Source organism: Uloborus diversus, chromosome 3 (genome assembly GCF_026930045.1).
Source record: "Uloborus diversus isolate 005 chromosome 3, Udiv.v.3.1, whole genome shotgun sequence".
NCBI lineage: Eukaryota > Metazoa > Arthropoda > Arachnida > Araneae > Uloboridae > Uloborus > Uloborus diversus.
This window is the reverse complement of record NC_072733.1, coordinates 65,964,652-65,990,983: the sequence shown is the minus strand read 5'-3', so window position 1 is coordinate 65,990,983 and position 26,332 is coordinate 65,964,652. Positions and strand designations below refer to the sequence as shown.

Sequence of the window (26,332 nt, the reverse complement as noted above, 5' to 3'; positions counted from 1 at the left end):
AATGCCAAAAATATAATTTGAAGTGGCGGTATACATATTTGCAGTAATTAAATAGTCTAAAAGCTAAGAATAAAAGCTAGGCCTAAGAGTTAGACTTAACAGTTAGGTATAAAAGCTAAGCTTAAAAGCTAAGCCTAAATGCTAGGCCTAACAGTTAAACTTAAGTGTTCGGCTTAAGTGCTAGGTCTAACTGTTAGGCTTAAGAGTTAGGCCTAAGAGGTTGGCCCAAGATTTGGGCTTACAAGCTAAACCTAAAAGCTAGGCCTAAGAATTAGGCCAAAGTGTTAAGCCTAAAGAGCTATGCCTAAGAGTTCCGCCTAACTAATAGGCGAAACCCTTAGGCTAAACTCTTATACCTAACACTTATACCTAACACTTAGGCCTAACTCTTAGGCCTAATTCTTATACCTAACACTTAAGCCTAGCTCTTAGCCCTAGCTTTTAGGCCTAGCTGTCAGGCTTAGTTCTTGAGCCTAACTCTTAGGTCTTGTGGTAACTTTAAATCACCACAATAGCTACTTCTGCTCTGATGTAGTAACTTCAGTTACCACTATAGCAAATTCATATGCTCACGCATTCACTGGTGCGTCGACTTCACCACTCGCTGTGATGAACTGTTTGCGGATGTGCTTCCCACCCGACGGGTTTTTCTTCTATCTCATCTTTAAATGGCCACATTGTTGTTGCGACCCCGTAGCATCATACAGTGTGCTGAACAGGGAAAACTCACAGTCAGAAGAAAAAAAAAACACTTCAGCCGGAGATACGCAGGGCAGGTGACAAATTAAGCCAGCAACAAAACTGCCAGCGTGGCCAATATTTTGTGAATGGATTCTCTAGAACAGGAGTTTCACCTATTAGTGTAATTGTGTTTAAGGACAGCGACTTTGCAGCAACCGAGTCAGAAGTTTGTAGTCCGGATGAGACTACCAAAATAAATATGTTACATGTTCGATGTCAGCTGTTCAAGACGCACAAGAACAATGTACCGATAAAATTATTACAAGTTCCGAGGAATCAGTGGTTAGTTCTTTTCAAGTTATGATCTTCGGTTCTATTGATAATTTTGTTAAGGTGGCGCAGATATTACTTTTATGTACATTTTATATACCTTTGTTTAGAAAATGGAAGGCAGAAGGAGGAAACCTTCTTCGGCAAATGTTCTAACATCATCGCCACAGAAAAAGGACACAGAACAAAAAAGCCGCAAAAAAAGGAGCAAAAAACCGCACAAAACAACTGGACTTGTAATATTTGCCATCGAGATGAAGTGCAAAGCATTATTTAGTGTATGAAATGCCATCATGGGTGCATCAACACTGCGCCTAGTCCAAAGCAAAGGAAATTATATTGCAAATCCTGTAAAAATACTGTACTGTTCAAATGAAAGTTATTATATCATTTACTGTTACGGTCCAATTAAGGAAGCGCATGGTTCAATATAAGCGTATATATTCCTAAATTGGACTTTTGCAACTTTGTCAAAATAATTTTTTTTTTAAATTATCCTCATATTCACAGAAAATATAAGTACCTACGGCGGTTTCTAATTAAATTTGACATCAGATACCCTATTTTTTATTTTTGTTTTCGTTCACATTTAGCGACACGGGCCTCTTGTTCTTAGGGGGTCCACTATAGGCGGTCTTCCCCTACATCTTTTTTTCTATACACTTTTTTTTCTATGCACTTATATTATATTCTATACACTTTCTACACACTAATATATCTTTCCATTTCAGGAGTACAGCGTTCAACTGACATTCCGTGAACAATGGCGGGATGAAAGGTTGCAGTTTGATGATATGGGTGGTCAAGTACGGTATTTGACCCTAACGGATCCCGAAAGAATCTGGAAACCAGATTTGTTCTTTTCTAACGAGAAAGAAGGTCATTTTCACAACATTATCATGCCCAACGTCCTTCTTCGGATATATCCAAACGGAGATGTCTTATACAGTATCCGGTAAGTAGAGAGCAGAAATAAGGCACGCTTCGCTAAAAGAGGGCATTAATATAGTAACAAAAACGGAGCCAGTTGGTTGTTTATATTCATTTTCCTGAAATAGCACAATACATCTATAAAATTGCACTTTTAAATGATTAATACACTTTATTAAATACTTTTTTCACATCAAAATCGATACAGCGTCTTTTTGTTACTGTTATTCAACTGCAATGATTATTGATAATTCGCAAAATTGGCACTAAATGATTTTTATTTGCCTAATAATTAATTTTCAGCTGTGCAGAAATTTTGTTATGGAGCTTCATTTCTTCCTGCCCTATATTCCAAACTAAGCAATGGACTACTTGTAGACATTGTTTGCGACAGTCGTGTAGCGTTGATACAAACAGAAAACAAAATGCTAACTTTGCATGGTTAATTTTACATTTTTATTGCACGTTGTTTTTAAAATGACTTAATACAGTTACTTGGCGGATTATAATATTTTTCATTTTAGTGTAAAATTTAATGTAGTTCACGGATGGACTTGTATTTTAATAGAACTTCCAATGCTATTCAAGTTGATGAGCTTAGAAAAAGGGGATAAACCCTACTAAAAAAGGACTCAGTTCCTTTCTACGCTAAACGATTGCTTTACGTACGTAAAAATATGAGAAAACCACTGCTATTTCAATTTTGTAAAAAAATGTATGTCCTCTCTGAAATATTTGATTAAATTGAACAGCTTGTTTTATTTTACCTTTGATAGTTTTAATAACTAATTAAGTTAATTAGTTATTAAAACTAATTAGCTCATTTAGTTAAAGGAATAGCTTACTAGTTAATGAAACTTGTAATCTTGTTCAATGGCTTGCTTTATTTAAAAATGGAAATGTCAAATAATTTTGAAAAATATATTAGGATTGTCAAAACGTATTGCACATACACACTTTTTCTGCGCTGTAGCCCTTATTCTCAATCAAGATACGCTGAAACACATTAAAAGTATTTCACTTTGGTAGTAATTACTAAAAACAGGATTGCCAACCTTGGAGAAAGAATTTGAGGAGCATCTGTGTTTATTTTGAGTAGCAATTTAAAATTTTGCGAAGCAGTTCGGTATTTTGTATAAAACTCAATAAAAATAACTAAAACCACTTATCTAAAATTGTTTTATAACTTTAGTTAATCATTTTAAGTACGAGTATTAAAATAGTTTTTAAATTAATGAAACAGCTTTAAACATTATTTCAATCTTTGAGTATAAGCATCTTTAATTTCCTATATTTACTTGTTTGTTGTGATAAAAAAAGCTAAATTTAAGCTTGAAAACATTCGGCCGGTAAATGCAGAGCAAAATAACTTTTTTTGCAGAGCCGCTTAGTTTCGCCATTTTTGCGAAACAACTCCGCAGAATGCGGAGCAGTTGGCAACCCTGTTAAAAAGGTAGTTACATTTAACATTACTTGATCACATTTGAGATTTTAATTTGTATTTATTAAAGAACGTCTAAACCACACAACCATCACAAAGAAAAGCACTAAAATGCTATCAATATTGTTTACTTAGTTAATTAGAGCGGAATATACTTCAATTTTGACTTTTGAGTTTGATAGATATGATTGAAATATATAAGTTTTATTACTAAGGACTATTTTTTACATAAAAAAATACTTCATGGCTAATATAGCCACATCAAACACTTAAATTTTATTAATTTTAGAAGAAATTCACCAAATTAATAACGATTAATAAATTATCTAAATATATGTTTTAAATTATATACAATATGAAGTATATTATATTGCTATCAAAAATTCAAGTCGAATTTCTCTGACTTACAATGTTTACTTTGTGTGTGATTCGTTTTATAGTAACAGGTCTATATAAGAACACTTTCTTTATTTTTCAGAATATCTTTAGTGCTCTCTTGTCCTATGGACTTAAAATTCTACCCCTTGGATAAACAAACGTGCTCCATTGTTATGGCTAGTTGTAAGTATACTAAACTGAATTTTATCCAACATATATTAATAGATATAATTTGAAGTGACTAAGTTAGCTCATATTTGCGTCAGTTTTAAAATTGTTCTGTGCTTAAACAACACTTCTTCAGGGATAGAACATGAATTCATACAACTCAATTTTTTCGTTATGTATGGTATTGATGAATGGGTAAGAGTATTGCCAAAAGCAATTTCCAAGTCTTAAATCGATTTTTTCTGTAAGTTTTTTTCCCCTTCTGTTTTTATATATCAAGTTACAACTTGACGTACTGCTTCACAATAAATTGCAATAGGTAAAAATTTAATTTCGTTTAGCTAAAATTTATTACTGAATGAAAAATAGATCGCTATTTAGGACGCAATTAAATTTGATCTTGATAGAACTAGAAAAATAATTGAGTGAATTTGTGGAGTACCCATAGGTCCACTCGTATGTCTATACATTATATGAATGACGTAAAAGAATAAATGGGTTACAGAAAATACTTGTAGATAATATATGCATGTAAATCTGTCTCTCTCTCTCTCTCCATGTATTAGTTTCTGTTAAGCGATTAAGCCTTTTTTTCCCTTAATTTTGGGTCGTATTTGGCTCTTTCTTTCGATCCAGTTAAACTGGTTATCTTAATTGCAACAAAGTAATGTATATTGTAAGGAATACAAAATTTAATTCAAATATATTACAAGGCAGTGCTAAATATGAGTTTGAAAAAAATTTTGACGAGGCGGTCACAGAATATATTTTGAAGTAAGAAATTCTAGGAACTCTGCTGTTCTAAAAATACGTATTAATGCTTCCATGACTGATCCTATGGATAGGAACTTTTTCAAATAAATATATATTTACTCCCTGGATTTTCTCATTCTAAGAGTTGTATGTCTGCTTTAAAATGCAAAATAATGATATGATATCGAAGTTAAAACGTAATTCTTTAAAATTTTGCTTCCAATCGAAATCTTCCTGTTCTGATAAAGTTATTGATGCTGTTTGAAAATATGAATGTGTTTCACGCATAAATGCAGATTCCTTTCCGGGAGAAATATTTTGCGAAAGTGATTTTGAATTCAAAATTGCATTAATATTTCTTGAGAAACAGTGTATTTTGTGTATCACCAATCTCTACTGCCCATGTGGAAGGATTTTTGAATGAAAAAGACATTTTTAAGATATACCATAGATCAGAAATGGTCTGAATGAGGCACGAAAAGACATGCCTGCTGACAATGAAGAATTTTTTATGTTACTAGCGACGAAGCATGCTTGGTTTTTTTTCCCCATGTTATGTGCACCTACTTTAAAGTTAATGAATAAATTCTTACAAAACATTACACTGTTTGTCCCCTCCCCCCCCCCGCCTTAAATTTTTATGGAGATGTATAATTTATATATAGGGGAGGGTGGCTCGAAGCGGATAGTTCGAACCAAAGCGAGTAGGCCTTCATATGTCCCCCTCCCTATTATGTGTAAGCGGTGATGCATACGTATATCGTGTTTACTTGAACCCCCCCCCCCCCGCCCCCGAATTTTTATCAGTCCCAGCGAAGCAGCATGGCGCGACCAGGCTTAAAATTAAAAAAATGATACATTTAAGTTTTGTAACTTATGATTTGCCGAAGACCAGCATTTTTTTTTCTTTTTTTGAAAATAATATGTTATTCTGACAAAATCCACCTACAAACTGCGATAGTCATTTCGTTTGTTTCTTTTTTGAATTTAAGGTTATAACTACTGAAATAAAAAATGTGCCTTTGGGCAAAGCGGGTCGGACAAAGCGGGTATAGGATTTAATCATATATTTATTTGACTCGTGTGCTGACCTAGATTTTCTAATTCAGTAGGATAAGTATAACTTTAAAAAGTTATTTTTTAGGATTGCAATTAATTAGTCTATTAATTTAATCAGTTATTTCTTTATGTTTTATAAACAAATGTACTGAATTTAAATTTGATTAGTACAACTGTTTTACATTTTTTTTACATAATGGCAGGTAGCTAGTCAACTGTTTTAATCATTTATAACTTCATATTTGATTGGCAAATGTACCTAACCATAATTAGTTAAGCTTACCTGCTTTGGGCTTCATGGGTAGGACAAACTGGGTTTTTCAAATATTTGACTTGACTTGTAAATAAATAAATATTAGGTTTGAAATAATACAAAAATTGATTTTTTATTTTGAAGTTCAAGAACCCTGCTAGGAAATAAAGTCGACATTTTTTGCGATAAAAACCCAAAAACTAAAATTTTCGAGCATTCTCCGAAAACCTACCCACTTTGGGCCACCCCTCCCATATATATATATATATATATATATATATATATATATATATATATATTATTCATTAACATTTTCATTTTAAAATATTTTAATTGCGTTACATTCTGATTTTTAAGTCCTCCCTTGCGAACTGTTTTCTCAATTAATTACTGGTCGTCCCTAAAACTCATTATTCGGAAAGCTGTAAAAGTCTTTTAAGCATATAAACAGTCACTAATTGATTTAATAAACACGGTGAATCTGAAATAATTTGTAGACATAATCTGTTCATAACTGACGCGAGAAAGGTTTAATCTCATCAAGACACGTCTGCACACAAACATTGGCGTAAACATTCCTGATTGTTAACACAGGACAGGGGAAAGATGAAAATTCAATTATATTACACCTTTAGCTGAAGAATTTCAATTAATTTGAAACCTGAGATAAAGACGTTGAAAAACTTCTTGTTTGTGTGTATATGAAGAAAGAATATTTAGTTTTGAGCTCCATTTCGGATGTTTTTTTATTAGGTAGATGTATGTTAAAAAAAAAAAGATTTTTCTTTGCAGAATGCGTGCATTTAATCAATTGCTGAGACATATAGATAATGGGAGGGAGTGGTGGGGGGGGGGGGCTCTGAACATTATTTGGAAAAACTATATGTTTCTAATTTGAAGCATAATAAGTAAAGCTTAAATAAAGCAAGATAAAATAACGTTTATCTTCATCATAAAAGACTATTTTTTTACAAAACAATTAGATATTATATAAATATGATTTCTTGTATGAAAAAATATTTCGTTTAAATCACCCGCATGCAAGGGTACCTTTAAACGAAGAAAGACAGATGGTTAGGATTTTAGCAAGAATTGCGTGTGTCCATCATGGTTATAAAATAAAAATAATACAATTAAACAACTTAATTTGCTAAAAGTACAATTTTTTCCTCTTTTAAAACTATTTTATTCGTATAATATTATAATTCGCCTCGAAGTTCAGTATTGAATCAAAACGTAGGGTTCCTCCAGAAAAGTTCAGTTTTTGACTTTTTTTTTTGGTTACAACCATACTAGTACGATTTTTCAAGTTCTAAAGTCCGTTTCACAAAACTTTTTTTTCAACCAAAACCAACTTTCCTGCTCTCTTTCCACTTTTAAGGGAAATAGAAACAAAAATTTAATGTCTATTGGAATGTCTGCGCATATGAAAATATTTGTCATCCTATAATACATTCAGAAACATGTGTATATTTTTCTTCAAGCGAATCTCCTAGGCGCGATGTGTTTCATTGAATACTTACTTACGATAGTATTGATGATAATCTCTAACTTAGTTTATGCTTATTTGTTAGTTCTGTAAAATATGTTGTGTACTTGATTCCATATAAATCGGCATTTCCCGCTCTATGACAACTTTCAGTGTTTGCCGTACGTCTACAATATTTCTGGCCATGTATGATTTTATGTAGCTTCTTAGTATCTTGTCAGTTTCCCATAAAATTAAAAGAAAAACCGACAGACACGATACTCAAAATAAAGAATTCTACTCTGCAAATAGTTTCTTTTTTATTTACTTATTTTTTTTTAAGTGTTGTTTTCATATAGACATAATAATAACACGCCTAATAGAAAACAACAGTAATTAAAAAGAAGTAGTTTTACCTATTAGTATATCTTTCGTATTAAGTAAACGAGCTCTTCAATAATTATTATTTTTCACTTTTAATCAAGATTCAGAATAAACTAATAGAATTGACATTTATTTATAATACTTTTTTTCAAAATTTATTTGTTCAATTTTGCCCCAATTTTCCTTGTTTCATACGCTAGGAAATAGAAAACTTGAGTGAATATAGGCTTCAGAATTTTACTAAAATAATGGTTAAAAAGCTAATGAGCTAAAGCTGAAATCTGTCTTTAAATATTAGAGTATAATAAGAAAACACTATTATATTAACAAATAACTAAAAACAAGCATGCGTTTTTAAGTTTAGAATAATAAAGAAAAATACGTTTCTATCTCAGACAAAAGTTTGCATGTAAAATAAATAAAACTTCAAATTTTTGCAGCTGTGTATCAATGCTAATATACTGCTATATGTATCATGAATTTATGGAAAAAAATATAAGAAAATATTTACTGTGTTCAAAGGATTCCTTCTCCCTATGACAGTACAGTTGCATTAGAATGGCATTCTAGCCCAACTAAAACTTTATTTGTTCCATTTGTATTTAAAGCAAGATTCCAAAAAGGAAAAAGAAAAAAACTGCAACCAGATTAAAAATGTCCGTCGTTAAAGTAGATCATCGAAGCGTAACCTGTCGTAGCTGTGCTCGTTTATGAAGGTTATAATTTTTAAGGGGTCGGTGTTCCTTTTTTCACTTCGTCCAAATTTTAAAAGTAAGGCCATTACTATTCTTTTCTCATTTTCACGCTCAGTCGAGGTGAAAAGCCCTAACTAACTAATCATCGTCATAATTGGAGGTAACTAACCACGGTCGAATTCATTTTCTTGACGTTCTTCTTTTGATCTAACTCGCGAGAATTAATCGTTGCTATTAGTTGGGAGGACATTTTGTTTTAGACTCTTGGAATTGCTAACAAAACTGTTGTGAAGCACTCTTTTATAACGTTATCTATGCATCAGTAAGGAAGATGAAGCGCGTAAAAATTTATGGTGCAATTATTTACATTTTAGTTTTTATTTTTCCTTTGGAAATAAAGCTCGGATTCTTGATTTCTTAGAAATTTTATAAACGTAGTCGAAATCAATACATTTGTGCAAATACTTGACTTTCTTTTGTCATGATTTTGAGGATCGCTCTTTGAATATTCTTAATGTTATTACTTGAATGCATTTTGGTATTCGCAAGATTCAAAATTAAATATTGCTAATTTAAATGAAAATTGTGTATTGTAAATTTCTTAAGATACATTGTACTACCATAAATACTAATCATGATTTTTTTTAATACAAGTTAAGTAAATACGAGACGGAAAAAAATAGATATATAAATAAGATTTTTAAACATAAGGCATCCAATTAAAATAGTACGCTATGGCATACTTAAAATGTTTACTGCTATTGTTAAATGATAATAAAATGCGTAAAGTATAAAATTAAAATAATAGGAAAAAAACAATATTTAATGCACTTTAATGACTTTAAAACTTGAAAATTCTACAAAAATAGTATTGCTTAAAATGCATTACAAAAACTGTCATTAAATAATGACAAATTTTGTAAATGTTGAAAATTAAATGATAAGGAAACAAGCAAATTAAATGTGCAAGGCTGATTTTTAAACTTTTAGCATCCTATATAATCTAGTAAGTGAATTCTATTATTTTGTAGTTAAGAAACAACATACATCTAAGTTTTATCAGAGTGATTATCGTTTATTCTAACATAAAATTTATTGACTAAAAGTTTAATAATTCATTTTTATCAATTCAAAAATGTGTGCTATTTTCTATAACAAAAGTCCCACGTTTAAGGAGTGAGTTATAGCATTCGTTGGGGGAAATCTCGATTTCGGTTAAACGGAAAATTTTTCAAAAGCGGTCGATAATGTATTGAGATTTTTGGTAACAAACATTGAAACTTTTTCCGATAGAAATTTAAGCATAGTTCAAGCACAAATTTCATTTTTGATTAATAATTACCTTTTCAGTATTAAAACTTATCAATAGTATTGAGCTACTGTCTCACGAAAGCAGTATTCCAAAATAGTTTTCAATCAATATTTCTTGTTTTGATAGAGCACAAAAGTTGAAAAAAAAAATTAAACAACATAAAGCATTTAAATATAGGTTAGGGGAGGCCAGGGATGGTTGACTAACTTTTGACTTAAGCTCGTATATCTCTGATGTTTAACTTAATATGACAAAAAAAAACGATTGCTACAGATAGAAGAACTATTCAGGTACCTAAAACACTATAACATGGATTCATCACTATAATACTTATTTAACCGATTTTATAAACCCTTGACGTTTGGTCAACCTACCCCATGTCTAGGGTAAGTTGACCATACGCATAGGGTAGGTTGACCTAGGCAGTAATTAGTGTATATAAAGAGGATTAGTATAAAATAAAACACCAAAATTTATAAAATGATTGAAACTTTTTATTTCATATAAACAAACTTAAATTTGTGATCCATTCTCCGATCACAAAGAACTTTGATAAATGTAACAATTTTTTATTCTCTTATTTTAAAGATTTTAAAAAAAACTGAAAAATAATAATAAGATTAATTCTTTGTATCCTTTTTGGTCCAACCTTCATCGTAACGTGAATTATTGTAATAAATTGCTAATCAATTTGTCTACCTACCATCATTATTAGTTTACCTACCCCAAACAAAATTTGTCAATCAGCCCCTGATGCCATTTTGAATTTTACATGCTCATCATATGCAAACTCTGTCACTAACATAGAAGCAATACCGTGATATTTTAATTTGGCATAAGAACAACATTGTTTCTAACAGATTTATAGGCACAATAACAAAAAAAGTACGAACGAAAAAACACAGCATGAGATCTCACTAACGAACCCCCTCGCGACTGCCACTGCTCACTTAGCACAAGTTCGCAGGTCGCGGGGAGGCATCGACGCTCGTGATTAGTTGATGAAAGCTATTGTTGCTTAGTCTACCTGCCCCTATAGCCAACCATCCCAGATCTCCCCTATTTATAAACGTTTTTTGAGTGTAGTATGTAAGGTTCAAAAGAAAAGAAAAAGAGCAAATTTAAAAGAAAGGCTCAATTAATGATTTCCTTTCAGTAATTAATTAATGGAACAAATTTAGTTATTTCAAAATAGTTGTCTATTTTATGCAAAATGACCGAAATTGATACTTTACAGCATAGTACTACAACATCACAATTGATAATTGATGAAATAAGTAAATACCGAATATCTGACTGTTAATTATTGAAACAATATTTTAGGACGAAAACGAAAAAAGGATAAACAGTTTAATTGCAACAAAAATTATTTTAAAAGATGTTTGCGGTATACTGACTTTTCAGGTAGTGTTTTCCAACCGTTAAAAAACATTCAATAGAAAGTATCTGGGCTTAAAGATTTCCCGTATAAATTTCGTTTTTACCATCCAATCATAGACACACATACAGGGTGTCTCAGTTATACCTTTAAGGACTTCTAAGATGGGTAGGGTGTTCCAAATGACTTGAAATCATATACAAATTCGGGGTAGGAAATGCTTTCCTAAAGCGGTGCTGTACACAGAAGCACCATAAAGAAAAGACACCCCCGGGAGTGAAAAATCTTATAAATAATACGTCTAAAAAAGCAAAAGGTACTTTATTTCAAGTAAGCAATCGAAATTTATTCAACCGGCTAAAATGCGCACCTCACATCTTCAGAGCATAGAACTCTAAACAGTCTGGAATACTCCTAGCAAATTTCAAATTTCTCGGGTCGGGAAAAGCGTTTTCTACTCTGCATTGTTGTATGATTTCGAGTCGTAAGGGTGCATTCTACACCTATTAGGAATTCTGAAACATTTAACTGAGACCTATCAGAACGTATAGGGGAAGGTCGGGTAGTATCGGACACCTAAACCATTTCAATCATAACACTTTTTGTTTTATTTGTAAAGAATTAGTTTTTACACTAAATTATGCTGTACTAAGTTACCTAACATAAAATGTAAGCTTTGGTTAAAAAACATGGAGTCGTATTTTTTAAACAAATTTTTGTCAAACTCTATTTTTAGCCAATTTTAAATTTTGGAGGGTTGTATCGGACAAAACATTAAAATGTTGAAATAAAAACAAATAGTTCAGAAATAACATTTTAATGTGCAAAAAAATGAAACGAACAAAGCAGTTGGTTACTTAGAATAATATACAAGTCTATAAATGAAAAGCTTTGATCCTATCACCCAAAGTATTTTTTGGGACAAAGTGTCTTTCACTAGCTTCTTTAATTGTCATTTTATTAAGTCCAACTCTTTCAATGGCTTCTTTCATATTTATTTCTCATACCATTTATGTCATGATTTTCCCATTTCAGCCTTTGGACAAAAAAAAACACCGTCAGTATTTTATTTTGGTGCCAGTAACTTTGTCCGATACAAACCGAAATTGGTTTGTCCGATACAACCCGACTGTAAAGCTACAGTTGTTTAACCATAACTAGGCTATTACTTAATCTAGACACTTTTATAGCTCATAATACTTAGACTAATATACTATCAGCCTAAAGATATAACAATGAAACAATATAACTTACTCTATGTGTAAATATATGGCCCCAGAAGTTGAGTTCGTGCACTGCAATTCTCTCAACAAACAAAGAACTAGCTTTGTACACCAGAACGAACGGTTGATTTGAACCAATATGGCGACTGTGGCTTTCTTCCCCAATACAGCGCACTATGTTAACCCAGTACGTGCTGCCTCTGGCGGCGGAATTAAGAAGCAGCCCTTGTCCGATACTACCCGCTGTCCGATACTAAACGACCTTACCCTATGTTACTTTGCACTGAAAACTGCCACTTGTTAGTGGTTATGATAGTCAAGTTAGCAGTCGCACGACGTCAGTCATAGGTGATTGCATTCACTTACTAAACATTCTAAAGAAACACAACACCTGTCAGAGATCACGGCATGATTGTTGAAATGTGGTGCGAAGATTTCTCGGTGACAGAAACAGGCAATTATTTGGGAAAAGAAAGGACTACTATTTCTGCAGTTATGACGGTACACACCAAATACGGTAAAGTCGTGCCATCTATGAAGTACGATAATGGACAGAAAGGAAGCTCTATGAGATGGATAAAATCGAGTTGATTCACATAGCGGTCGGTAAGAGCAAGCAATCTTTTCCCAGATAACGTTAGATATACGTAGTCATCTCCAGAATTCTATTTCTGAACGAACTGTCTGAAAGGAAATTCACGCTTCGAACAGTAATGGATGATTTCAGTACACCATTGCTGACATCACACCATGCTTTTCAGTGACGCCAATGGTATACAAGACTCCAAACTAGATTACTCAGCTGTGGCACCAGGTCATCTGATCTGAGGAATTACCCACTGCGAACCATGGAGGTAGTTCTTATGTGGTAAGAGGCGCGATATCTTTTGGTGGGGTCTTAGGCCGCTTGCTACTCTGAATGGGAAGGTTACAACTGCTCACTATGTCGATATACAAGGGGAATCAGGTACATCTTTTCGTGCAGACTTAATTTTCAAAAGAATGCCAGTTTATTATGACAGTTCCCACTTTTAAAACCGTCCAAAAATTGTTTGAAGAGCACGATGAGAAGTTGGCTGCCTTGTTCGGCCTCCTCAGTCTGCTGACGAAAGTAATTGAAAATTTTTGGAAACCCCTTGCTCGATTTCTTCCTTCATCTACATTTTTCGAATTAAAGTAAGAATGGCTTTAAATTCAATTTAATGTTGTTCATGACCTCTTATTGATCCCTCCCTTGCCACCTGCATTCTGTAATTAATTTAAAGCGTTTTCTATAAATTCAGAAAGAAATGTATTCAATCAAATAATAGCTTTCGCCACCCCCCCCCCTCCCGGATGGTGAAAAGCACTACGAGAAAGAAATGTAATTTTGTTTGTTCAGTGTCAGCTTAAAAATATATCTAACTGTTACAGCTCTTTGGAGCCATTTCTTGTCTGTCAAATAACAACCCGCTCTTTGGCAAAATAAAATTAAATCTCCATACTTTTGCTGATACTGTTTACAACAAACTGATTGTCGGTTGCAACAGCATGTTTACATGACGAAGTATGATGAATTTCGAAAAAAAAGAAAGGGGAAATATTTCTGCACTGTTACGTTTCTACTAGTTCAGAGCTATTTTAACGGAGCTTGCGAGAAATTAATCAACTTAGATTAACATTTTTAGTATTTAGAAACTGTATTCTACATATCACGGGGGGGGGGGGGGGTAAATACTTTTTCCATATACCTATAAAGTAGAGTTCAGATATGAGACTAAAGGATAAAACAGCAAAAAAAAACATAAATCCGGAAAAATTTCTTTGCGTTATTGATTTCCTTAAAGCATTTTTCCCTAAATCTTTCCGTAGCTTAAAATTGCGCTTGAAATTATTTATTAAATGCAAAAGGATTGTAATTACTAACCCTCTTTCCGATTCAACGATGATTATGATTCGATTTGCCCCATCCCTTTAGCACTAACCTCCCGAAGGCTGAGACAGGCTGTAGGCAGAGTACAGAGACTATTGGAAATCGAATTTCGGCTGCCACTAAATCCGTCGTCTTAGCGAAAAATCGAAATTGGTTAAAACCTGCGAGATCTTCAGTTGTTTCTCCACCGAAAGGGAGGGAATAGCTTTCTTATTTTTTCGTATTTTTTCCCCTTCATTTCCCCCGCAAAGCGTTTACATCTAGCTCTCTTGTGCTTTGTCCTCCTATTTGAGATCGTTATAAGGCAAATATTTCTTTTCTTGTATCATATAATTGTATTTCGGCGCAAATCTGTAAGGATTTCATCATCATTTTTTCATCGCGTAGTAAAGGATTATTCGATGCGTATATATGCAAAAAGTATACGTAAATGTGCAATTTTTTAATGTGTTTAAATAAATATTGAAAGTTAATCACACACGTATGTATATATACAGTGTTGCAGATGAAGGGGGGAGGGGTAGACGCAAACGAGCGCCTATTCCCAAAGCATTTCTTTCATTGGTGGAAAAATAATGCTTTTTAATTTAAATTGGTTTCAAACCACCTTTTTAAAAAAGGTGAGTTTAGAAAAATATATATATCTTTATATTTTTAGAGAGAGGAAGTGATTAAGTTGACATTTAAGGTAGATGCAGTCCTTATAGACGTTTAACAAAAATCGTATTATGGGTTAATAATGTAACTGAAAAAAAAAAGAGAGAGAGAGATTTTTGCGAGCCCCCCCCAACCCCCTTTTTTATTAAAATACTAATCAGAAATGGATTTCATCATCCCTAGGACTTAGGTCATTATAATGAAATTTGTATGATTCTGAAAACGAGAACAGTTGTATCACAAACGACCAAGTTGGTTATCACAATTTTAACGAAACAACGGTAGATAGTAATTGAGTCATTTAGTATCCAACTTAATATTTTCATCAAAAAAAAGTTGATACTTCTTGGTGGTATTACGATGAAGCTATTACGCATCAAGCTCAACCAAACCAAAAACTGCTTTTAAAACCCGTTTTGATTTAAAATACAACTCAATTTATAAATAGTTTTTTCTCAAGTACTTAATATTTTATAAAAAAAAAATATATTGATAATTAACGTTTCATCCATTAGACTAAGTTTAAATACAGACGCAGGCAGTATTTTTTAAAAAATATGTTCATACAAGATTTATAAATCTTTTTTTCTACGTTTCGGCATTCATTTTTTCAGAACAAATGTTATAATAAATGTACCTATGTATATTTTGCTACTTGCAGTTTAAATTTATGATGATTGTTATTAAACCTTTAAGTTAGCAGCACCTGCGTAATTTTCAAGGTTAGTAAAGTATTATTTTTCAGTCAAGTTTAAATTTTTTCAAATGAATGTTTCTGAAAATTTCACACACAAATTATACTTACTTGTTCATATTCTTTACTCACAATTATTTTCTTGATTAGCATGTCACAGGACAAATAAAATGATTTTTCGAAATTGAGGTACTTTATACCAAACTGCATAGTTCTATATAATTTTTATTTAAAGACTCTATATAATAACGATGTAAAAATAGTACACGTGTTTACAAGCACAATTAATGTTCCATAAATTATTTTTTTCTAAACTATTTTGTAGCAATTACGTGTGAGTAAAAGAATATGAAATATTAATTTCAACTTTTAAGGTAAGTTCGTTAAAGTTTATTATATGCACAGCCCATAGACCTTCGATAGTGTAGTACAGTAAAACTCTGATAAGTCGAATTAGTTTATGTTACGAGATGTAAAGAGATGAAGATACTTCAAGTGTTTAATTATAAACTACCAAATTACATTTAATCTGAACTAAATCACGAGTTATCAGAGTTCGACTGATTTTCATTATCTTTCCTTTGCTAGAAAAAAATTCGACTTAACAAAGTTTTACTGTATTTCTTTTTTATTTTAGACGGTTATACTACCGAAGATTTAGTTTTTCTTTGGAAAGAAGGTGACCCAGTACAAGTGACTAAGAATCTTCACCTTCCCCGGTTTACTTTGGAAAGGTTCTTCACCGACTATTGTACAAGTCGGACAAATACAGGTACGTTCAAAACATAACCAACAGCAAATTAAAAGTCTAAGACTCTTATCAGTTCTACTGGATACAGTCACTAGCCACTAAAGAGAAAAAGTAAAAGTAGGTTTAATTACACTTTTATGACTTTCTTGGTTCAGTAACCAACACGGAACTAAGATTTGTAGAAAAAATAAAATTAAAGGTAAGTACATTATAATATTTTCTCATAGTATTTCATATTATCTATCACAAATATCAGCAATACACTGGTAAGACATTTGTTTTCTTTCCGATTTTTTTTAATTACATATAACTTACATCAAAAAAGGAGAAAATATTAGATCACTTAAAATTCTCGGGGTTAATTAGTTCGAAGGTAGTTTAATTTGTTCTTCACCTGAATCAATTACGGTTTGACATATTATCCATATTATTTTTAAATTTCAATCACACATATAGAAGAGTAATGTCTTAGACTTTTTAATTACAAATTGCAGTTATCGACGATATGTAAACAAAGAAAGTGAAGCGTTTCATAAATACAATTCTTTGAATTAAAATAACGACTAAAAAAGTATTTTAACTAAAGAAAGTAAAACTTTTGCTGCAATAAGCAAGTATGAATTTACGCAATTTTAGTTCTTAAATCCACGAAGATATTTTCTAAAAATCAGGACTCTATAAATATAGTATTGAGACGGGTCGTTTAAAACACATTTTTTCTGAAAAGAATTTGAATGTAAGAGTACATTTCAGGGACTTAAACATTATACAGATATCAATCAATATAAATATATGTAACATTTTAGTACATTCATCACAGTTTTTTTTATAATGTTTCAAGATTCTTAAAGCTATTCACAAATAGTTGACGCAAAAATGTAAATTTTCAAACATTACTTTCCAAAGAGATATATTGAGCAGTAGAAAAGAATTCAGCTATTTTTTCTGTCAAAGTTATTTATTAAATATGAACCATTTTATTACTTAATAATCTTGCCGCACATGAGGTATAACATCTTTCGGATAGGATTTTAATATGTAGAGAAAAATCACAAAATTGAGGAATTTATGTGTATTTGCCATTGAATGAATGCGTCTAAAAAATGCAAGTGTATGTCTTCTGCAGGAGAATACAGCTGTTTGAAAGTGGATCTTCTCTTCAAACGAGAATTCAGCTACTATCTCATCCAAATCTACATTCCTTGCTGTATGTTGGTGATTGTATCCTGGGTGTCGTTCTGGCTGGACCAGAATGCTATTCCCGCACGTGTCTCTCTTGGAGTGACCACACTGCTTACCATGGCGACCCAAACGTCTGGTATCAATGCGTCCCTGCCACCTGTCTCTTACACCAAAGCCATTGACGTGTGGACAGGGGTTTGCCTGACCTTCGTGTTCGGTGCACTACTCGAGTTCGCGCTTGTCAACTACGCTTCTCGAAGCGACGCGCACAAGAAGAGTGCCAAAGAACAACAGAAGAAGCAGTGGGAGCTGGAACATGCAGCTCTGGAGGCTGACCATCTAGAAGATGGAGCGACAACTTTTGCTATGGTAACTTACCCAATCTTAACAGATTTCCCTATATTTTTACGTACCCTAATGTTATTTAAATTCCTTCCAATTATGTGGTGCACTGCAACAGTACAGTGCTATCACATATAGGGACTCCCATCACCCTCAAGGGCAAGGACACACCTCCACCTCCAAATTCCAAGACCCGCCCGCTGGTAGAGTCCACCCCCAAAAAAGATAAAACTACCCCACAAAAGAACCCCAAATAAAAAGTTTATGGCCTCCCGCCCCGACGTGAGCACCCCCTGTCATATATACTAATTAAAGTCATGAAAAACAAACAATGCCAGTGGAAATTATTAGGTTTTGAGTTAATCGCGTGCTAAGTTCAAACCTTCTAAATTATGCTGTATAGCAGCAGCTTTAAAGGACTACAAGTACCATCTATTGCCCAAAAATCAAATGAGAGTTTCATCTACCAATTTTGCTATCAATCCCTCCATCTTCCTTTTTTTGCTACTAATACAACTTTGCTTTTAGACGATTCCAATTAACACAGAAAAGATAACAAAATACTAACAGATTTACATGTTAGCATTTTGCTAAAATTATGAATGTTAATAATTATAACTTTAACTGAAGCTGTCTATTTTCACATTAATACAGTTTTTAGTACGTCTTGCCCTAAATCACAAATTCGTTACTCATACATGTATTACTTAAGGGTAACTTCTAAAAGGACCTTTGAGTTTCATCAGCACAGTAAACTAGTGAAAGTATTCGGTAATTTTAGAAGTATTATTGGCCGTACACTGCACCGTACCAACTAAACTAATTAACACTACAATAACTCCTATTTTAAAACATTAGTAATAAGGATTATCTCAATTCAGTAATATTTTACGTGGTAACCTAATTTCAAATAATATATAAATTAAAAAAAAAAGGCTTACTGAATAAACGATGGGTCAGTTGAAGTATAATTGCAATAGATACACAATCAGTTTAGAAGCTTAAGAATTTCTACGCTATTAATACTCCATCTTAAGCCCATAGCATGTGTACGACCGGCTAAATTCCCCACATGTAGTCAAACATAATTTTCAAAGAAAAATCGCTTAAAAACTGTATTGACATTTAGCTCAGCTGACCCTAAATTATTTTCATTATTATTATTTAGTTTGCTTTACTCATCATTTTGAGCATAAATAAGGAACATGGAACTTCAAGGCCGTAAGCTGCGTTTTGCCCTTTTATGTGGTGTTACAGTGACAAGCCCATTTTATCTTTTGACAGCCATTGATTCGCTCGTTTATCATAATATTGCATAGTTAAATCACCCAAATTTCGCAAAAAACTTCCATGCCAGAGCAAAATCAGTTATTCTTTCCTATAGAATTAAAAACTAGTTGTCTTAGGTTAAACTAACGTTATCAATTTGATCATTTAGTAAACTAGTGACCTAACGACACTTCTTGTTTCAGACAAGATTCAAACGTAATGCAAGTGATCAAAAGTAGTATAAAAAATGACTTTAAAAAGTTCTTGTTTTTTAAGGCTTTCAACTGATTCTGTTTTCTAATACTGGTAATTGCAAGGCATTTAATCCCATTAGTTTAAAATACATTTTAATTTGACAGTAGTACTTTTAAGGGAAAATCTTTTAAGTTTATTTTTCTCAATGGCATTTGTGTATGTGTTTGAATGATATTTCAGCACCTAAAGATTTGTTTTCTGCATTAAATATAATTTTCAAATCATTGTGATATTTAAAATCATATCATGCATTTGATAAGCATATTAGACACAATTTGGAATAAGTTTTTACACTCTTGTTTGTGAAAATTACAACACCATGAAGGAAGCATTATACTTGAATAAAATTTAATACACAGTTGAGTGGTAATGGTACAAATAAATGATTACATTTTCAAATCAAACACACAATAAAAAGAGATAGAAATTAGTATTTTGTGTGGCCACCACGCGCCGCAATAAGAGCTGCTACACGACTCAGCATGGAGTGAAACAAAGTTTGAATATCTGCCTGCGGAAGAATATTCCATATTTTTTGTATGTGCAACCAAAGTTCGTCTGTCGAAGCAACAGCACGAGGATCACGAGCGAGACGTCGCCCAACGAAATACCACACATGTTCAATCGGTGACATATCCGGGAAATATGCAGGCCAAGGAAAAAGTTGTACCTGCTACGAATCAAGGTAGGATTTGACAGTCCTGGCGACATGTGGACGGGCATTATCCTGCTGGAATACAGCCCCTGGCAATCCTTGCACAAAAGGAATAGCTTGGGGCTGTAAAACTTCGTTTATGTATCGGGTACTGTTCGAATTGCCCACAATTCGTAGCAGTTCTGATCGTCCATGGTATGCTATGGCACCCCAGACCATAACTCCGGGTGTTCGTCCACTGTGGCGTTCGATAATGCACTCCGGGATGTGCCGTTCACCGGCATAGCGCCTGACACGAATTCGGCCATCATGGTGTTACAAATTGAAGCGGGATTCGTCAGAAAAGACGACGTGCTGCCAATCAGCACGCCAGCTCCTATGCACATTGGCCCATGTAGAAGCAGGTGGCGATGGTTTTGCGTGAGAGGAATCCTGTATAAAGGAATCCTTGCGCGCAGCCCACGTTAAGGCAGACGTCTCCGGATTGATGAAGCACATAATGAAAAACCTGTAGCTGTTGACCACTGTGCTGCCAATTGTCTAGAAGAAGCTGTGCGTTCCGTCAGCACCATATGCACCAGGTGCCTGTCATCGCGAGCTGACGTCACATTTCGGGATCCATTCCCAGATTTCCGAGCTGTCCGACCCTTGTCCGTCCACTGCTTCCAAACACGCATGATTATGCTGCTGTTACGCTGCACACGAGCGGCTACTGCACGATAAGACAATCCAGGTTCACGAAGGCCGTCAATTCTGTCCCGTTCAAACTCCGAAATTTGCTCAAATTTATCTTTCTTTCGTCAAAGAGGCATAGCAAAGATTCAGTTAACGTTTACTCTGGCATATAACCACCGATAATCATACACGCCTCGCTACAGCCGTCTATTTATATTCGGTTCGATCCGCCGTTCAGAGGGCGCTGCTCAGCATACGCAGGCGCTACCGGTCTGCAATTATAATCATTTGCATATCATGCCCTACTTTACATCTTCTGCAATTTTCAGCTCATTCGCGTAAGTCCTTCGTGGTGTTGCAATTTTCAAACAGGAGTGAATTTATTCATATGTTTTTTAGAACATGTTTCAAATCATCGGTTATGAATAGTGCATGGTTTAGAAAAATCTAGCTGCAGCTGATTTACTGTATTTTTTCCATTTGGTTAGTCTGCATAAAAATGCTAATTAGTTTGGTTTTGACGTGATTTAGTGACGCAAAGGCTTTTCTTGGGTTTCAGGCAGGATTTAAAAGTAATCTAAGTGCACATTCCACATCAGTAAATACGAGTTAATTAAAAAAAAAAAAAACTTCCTTCCACATTTACCGAGTTTCGAAACATCTACAGAAACCTTTTGCTTAATCTAATTTATTAATTATTTTTAACATCAGTATGAAGAACTTTATTAACAAAACTCAGAAGAGATATTTTTTATTTATGGATTAGATTTCAGGTTTTTAACTTCATTCAAAAATTAATGTCTTATGCTTTGTACTCAATTTCAACGATATCAAGCTTCATTTCAACACATAATTAATTTATAGTAATGAATAGCTATTTTTAATCACGAAGTACTTAATCTCAAAATGATCTTTACCACAAATTTAAACAACTTTTTTTTCGCGAAAAGCGAAATATATAAGTACATAATTTAATGTGTATATTAATGTTTACTTTTAAAACCTTCGTAGATAAAAACTCAACCTTATCTAATGTGATGTCACGAATTAGAGTAATTGCTTTCTCCGTAATATGTTAAGATATTTCGGATATGTTTTGTTTATAAAACTGAATAATAGCTGTACAGGAAATATCATCAAAGTGGTACTAAACGGTTAGATATTGATTTCTGATTAAAAGCAAATTTCAAAGACACGAGTAAATCTCTGAAAATCGGGGCTTTACACACTGTACAGAAAATTATTTTTTACTGCTATAGTGTAGAGCAACAGATAAAAAATAGCACAATGTTTTAAAGAAATAATTACAAAATAACTGAAAACAAGCATAATAACTGTGTTTTATTTGAAAAACACTTAGCAACTGCTGTGTAGGCAGATGGCTATGTTGAAGTGCTTAAAACTGCCGCAGTTCTGTAGACTTAAACTTTGCATGAAACAGTTGGTACTTTATATAGCTAGGGAGTTGGAAAATCAAACAATACGTTACAGGAACAAGAGGATCGAGTTTCTCTCTGTACCCTTAGATTAGCAAGCTTTTTATTTCGTTACTGCAAGAAACCCATTTTCGAGTTTAGAAAAAGCGGGATACTACTTAATATGGATCTAAAGAACCCTTAAATATTTGTTAAGTTTATTCAGTTATGTTTCTTTCATGCCAATTGTAATTTTAGTTTTGATGCTGACTGAAAATAAGCACTTTTCTGCAGGACTTTGCAGACTTTTAGATTATCTAGATACTAGAATGAATGATATTTACGTAGTATTCCGTTGGCTACATCTGCCTAAGCAAAAACTATAAAAATGGACTACAAAATACTAAATCTTTAAAGCCATACTCTTTGGCGAGATCATAAATCTCGTCAGGAACCGTCTCCGAAAGTTTACCAAAACCGATAAATATAGTTTGGCAAAAATGTTTGACGGAATATCACGTAAGTAAATAATACTTTTTTAAAAAAAGGATCAATCTATTTTATTTGAGTGTTCTGTCAAGTTCTATTGCTTCAAAACGACTGATGTGTCTAAAGTGTTGTTGTTCCCAGAAGCCCTTGGTGCACCATCACGGTGATCTGCACGCCGAGAAGATGCGCCAGTGCGAAGTGCACATGAAAAGTCCGAAAGTGAACCTGTGCAGAAGATGGATGAACAGATTCCCTTCCCGCTCCAAGCGTATCGACGTCATCTCGCGCATTTTCTTCCCCCTCATGTTCGCCCTCTTCAATCTCGTCTACTGGACCACCTACCTCTTCAGAGAGGACAGAGATGAGTAGCGTACTTAAACAAGAAAAAACACGCATCCTCAATGCAGCTGAAAAGTCAAGACTCCAGCGAAAGAAATCTTGAATTCATGTGAAAAACCCCGACCCACAACATGAAAACGCTTTGTTCCTCCCAGTTGCCTCCCTTGCCATCTGTACGTCTTGTCATTTCAAGAATATATCTATATACACAAACACATATATATGCGTATACATTCATACCTACACGTCAGCTTGTTCAGGTCATAATTTCTTGACGAAATATAGTATGAGATTATGCATCGCATGAATAGTGCATTTCACATGCATGAATCGTTCTGTACATTTATGTACACTTTGGCATTTTGTAAACTATCGATATACGTAAAATGAACAACTTGGGTATTGCATTTTTCCGTTAAGACAAAGCGTGAGAGTTTCCACGTTTCTTAGCTTATGACTACACAGTATTATTTAAAAGTTGGACATACCGGTATTTCAATTTTACGTGTATCTGTTTGGTATTGGTTCGATGACAATGAGCTTTCCCTTTATAGAAAGGTATGCATTATTAATGTAAACTACTCGTTTGAGTAAAATTAACTTTTTTTGAGATGAAAAATGAGTTAGAGATCTCATGGGTTTTTCATATGAAGAATCAAGTGAGTAAACTTTCTATAGAAGAGTGGCAAGAATGTTCCAAATTTTAACAATCTTGACAGTTCAAGAATAAGTCCAGCTATGCTGGTTATTTGCGAAATACATTTCAGTATTGCTCAGATATCGAAGGACACGTAAAGGCGTGTTGGTAACTTTCAAAGTTTTAATTTGACTTGGGAATTCATCAGGTAGAAGGATAATCATTTTAAAAAATGCTTTTGAAGAACGAAATCATACGAATATAGTTGCCGAAAAAGTATATTTTTATACAGAAAGATATAACATATTCATAACTAATAACTTGTAACTGACAGAGGTACTTGTACTTTCTTTCGGTTATACCAATTTTTACTGTTAAATCCAAGTTGAAATAAACTGGCCATAGAACTACATAAAAGCTTAATATCTAAAAAAACAATATTGTACTCACTTGGCTAAAATCTACAAAACTTTGACAAAATGAATTATATCAAATCATTTAAAATAATTTTTTTCCCCAACTAATGTTTTAAGAAATTTTATGAAAATATTTTTACTGGAGAACAATAGAGTCCCAACCTGAGAAACTATTCCAGAGCAAACGATATTCATGTCATTTCGTTCTAGAAGGTGTATATTATGGATAGAGATATTAATGGTATCATTGATGTAGAAATTTTAAGGAAAAAAAAGGTGACTGTTGTAGACAATATCAAACTGAGTGCCAATTTTGTCATTGTCGCGCCGCGCTCCCTATCTTAATGTGTATAGTCTCTGTTTTTGGTAGTAAGTTTCGTCTTTGCCGGACGAATGCGTAGATTCGAGAATTTTAGAAACTTGTAGAAGGATTGAGTGGTTTTTGTATATTTGTCAAATCGTTCATCTGAAATTCCCTGACGTTCCTTCGTATAGAGTCGCAAAAATGAGGTTCAGCTAAAAGCAGGTGCATCTGACACCGGAATTCGTATGACTGGAGACCAGTATTATAATAAACAACCTGCAACTGAAAGTAAGAATTCTGATTAAATATTTATTCAAAGATTGATCTTTTTAATAATAAATTCAATTCTGTTACCTCGTCACCCTATAAAAATATAAAGCAAGCCATCTTGATTGAAGAACAAATTTGTTCCACTTAGCATCAAACCTATTTGTATTATAAAGGTAAAAAAACTACAGGAAAGACTTGGAATACCTCTTTGGTTTTACAGTGAAGATATTTTTAGCTTAAAAGTAAAGAATTTGAATAATATTAAAAAATAATCATACCGATTAAAGAACGAAATTTATCATTTATCAGTATCGTTAAGATCTAGATCAGAGGGGAATACATTTATAATTTTGTTTTACTTGTTCGATTTTAATGTTATTACATTTTTTAATTCTTTGCTCATACTAAATTTCAAATCTTTCTGAAAGGTCAATATAAAAAGCAAAATATATCGTATGCCTTTTTTTTTTCTTTCTAAGGGAGGGAGGGGTAACTGGAACGATCGAACCTTAAACTGAAAATGCTTATTTTGCAACTATTGCCAAGCAGTAAATGAACTATTAGAAAAACAGCTTATTTCAGAATATATTTTTTGATTTTGAAATTTGCTTACGTAAATTACCAAAAAATGACTGATTTTGTATTTATCAATTAGAATTGATATACAACTTAAATATTTCAAAAGTACGATTTCGGAAGCTATCATGCCGACCAGTATATACACTTTTTACTCTTCTAATCTTTAGAAAAAGAATCTAATCACTGGTTGTCGTAGTAATTTAAGGTTTCGTATAAAGCGCATGCAAAGTCCCAATTCACAACTTTATCAAATTCTGAGATATTATTTTTTCATTAAAACTTTTGTTCAACAACACCATAATAAGCTTATTCTTTAAGTAACACGGAAAGTTTTTCTAAACTAACTGAAATTCGAAATATTTTTAATGTTTAAATGATTTAGATTCAAAAAAAAAAAAAAAAACAATGTCTTACTTTATCGTCTCCAGTCATGAAGGCAGCCGCATCATAATTTCAGCGCTAAGCGTATCAAAGACACAAAAAGTTGTGAAACTCATCCAGCCGTAGAATGTATCTGAAATGCAGTAAACTAGCATTAGAGTCCTCATACATGCTAAACTTGTTAGTCCTGCAATAGAAGCATGTTATTAAAATAACTTGAGGCCAAGTTTTACTGTACATTTAAATACTCCTTGACGCTCTTAAAAATTGTTTTGATACTAAGAATGTCAACAAAAATTTTCGTATCACGATTCAAATGGCAATTTTAAACGTTTTCCTGTGTTTGGTGAAATCTCAGGTAAAAACGGTAGTAGTGCAACGGTAAAAAAAAAAAAAAAACAATATATATATATATATATATATATATATATATATATATATATATATATATATATATAGCAAATTTCTCACTTGAATTGATTGTTTACTTAAAGAAAATATTATGATTTCGTTAAAAAAAAGTACTGCAACTGAGATTCACTTTTTTTCTTGGCTTTGGTGACCACTGATTAAGAATAAGTTTCGTGTGAACTAAAGATTCATTATTCATAAACACTCAATAAAAATTTAAACTCTAAGTGAAATCAAATAGCTGTT

At 33.0% G+C, this 26,332-nt stretch overlaps 1 protein-coding gene across 1 annotated transcript in view; it reads left to right on the top strand.

Moving 5' to 3' along the window:
• The window catches only part of LOC129218776 (glutamate-gated chloride channel-like), a 56,766-nt gene extending 30,677 nt beyond the window's left edge, over nt 1-26,089 (top strand). Inside the window, exons 3-7 of the mRNA XM_054853100.1 lie at nt 1,743-1,966; nt 3,861-3,943; nt 16,354-16,488; nt 17,594-18,018; nt 22,891-26,089. Of these exons, the coding sequence (XP_054709075.1) occupies nt 1,743-1,966; nt 3,861-3,943; nt 16,354-16,488; nt 17,594-18,018; nt 22,891-23,118 (1,095 nt within the window). The 3' untranslated portion in view covers nt 23,119-26,089. The remainder of the gene's footprint in view (nt 1-1,742; nt 1,967-3,860; nt 3,944-16,353; nt 16,489-17,593; nt 18,019-22,890) is intronic.
• Nucleotides 26,090-26,332: the final 243 nt, after the last annotated feature.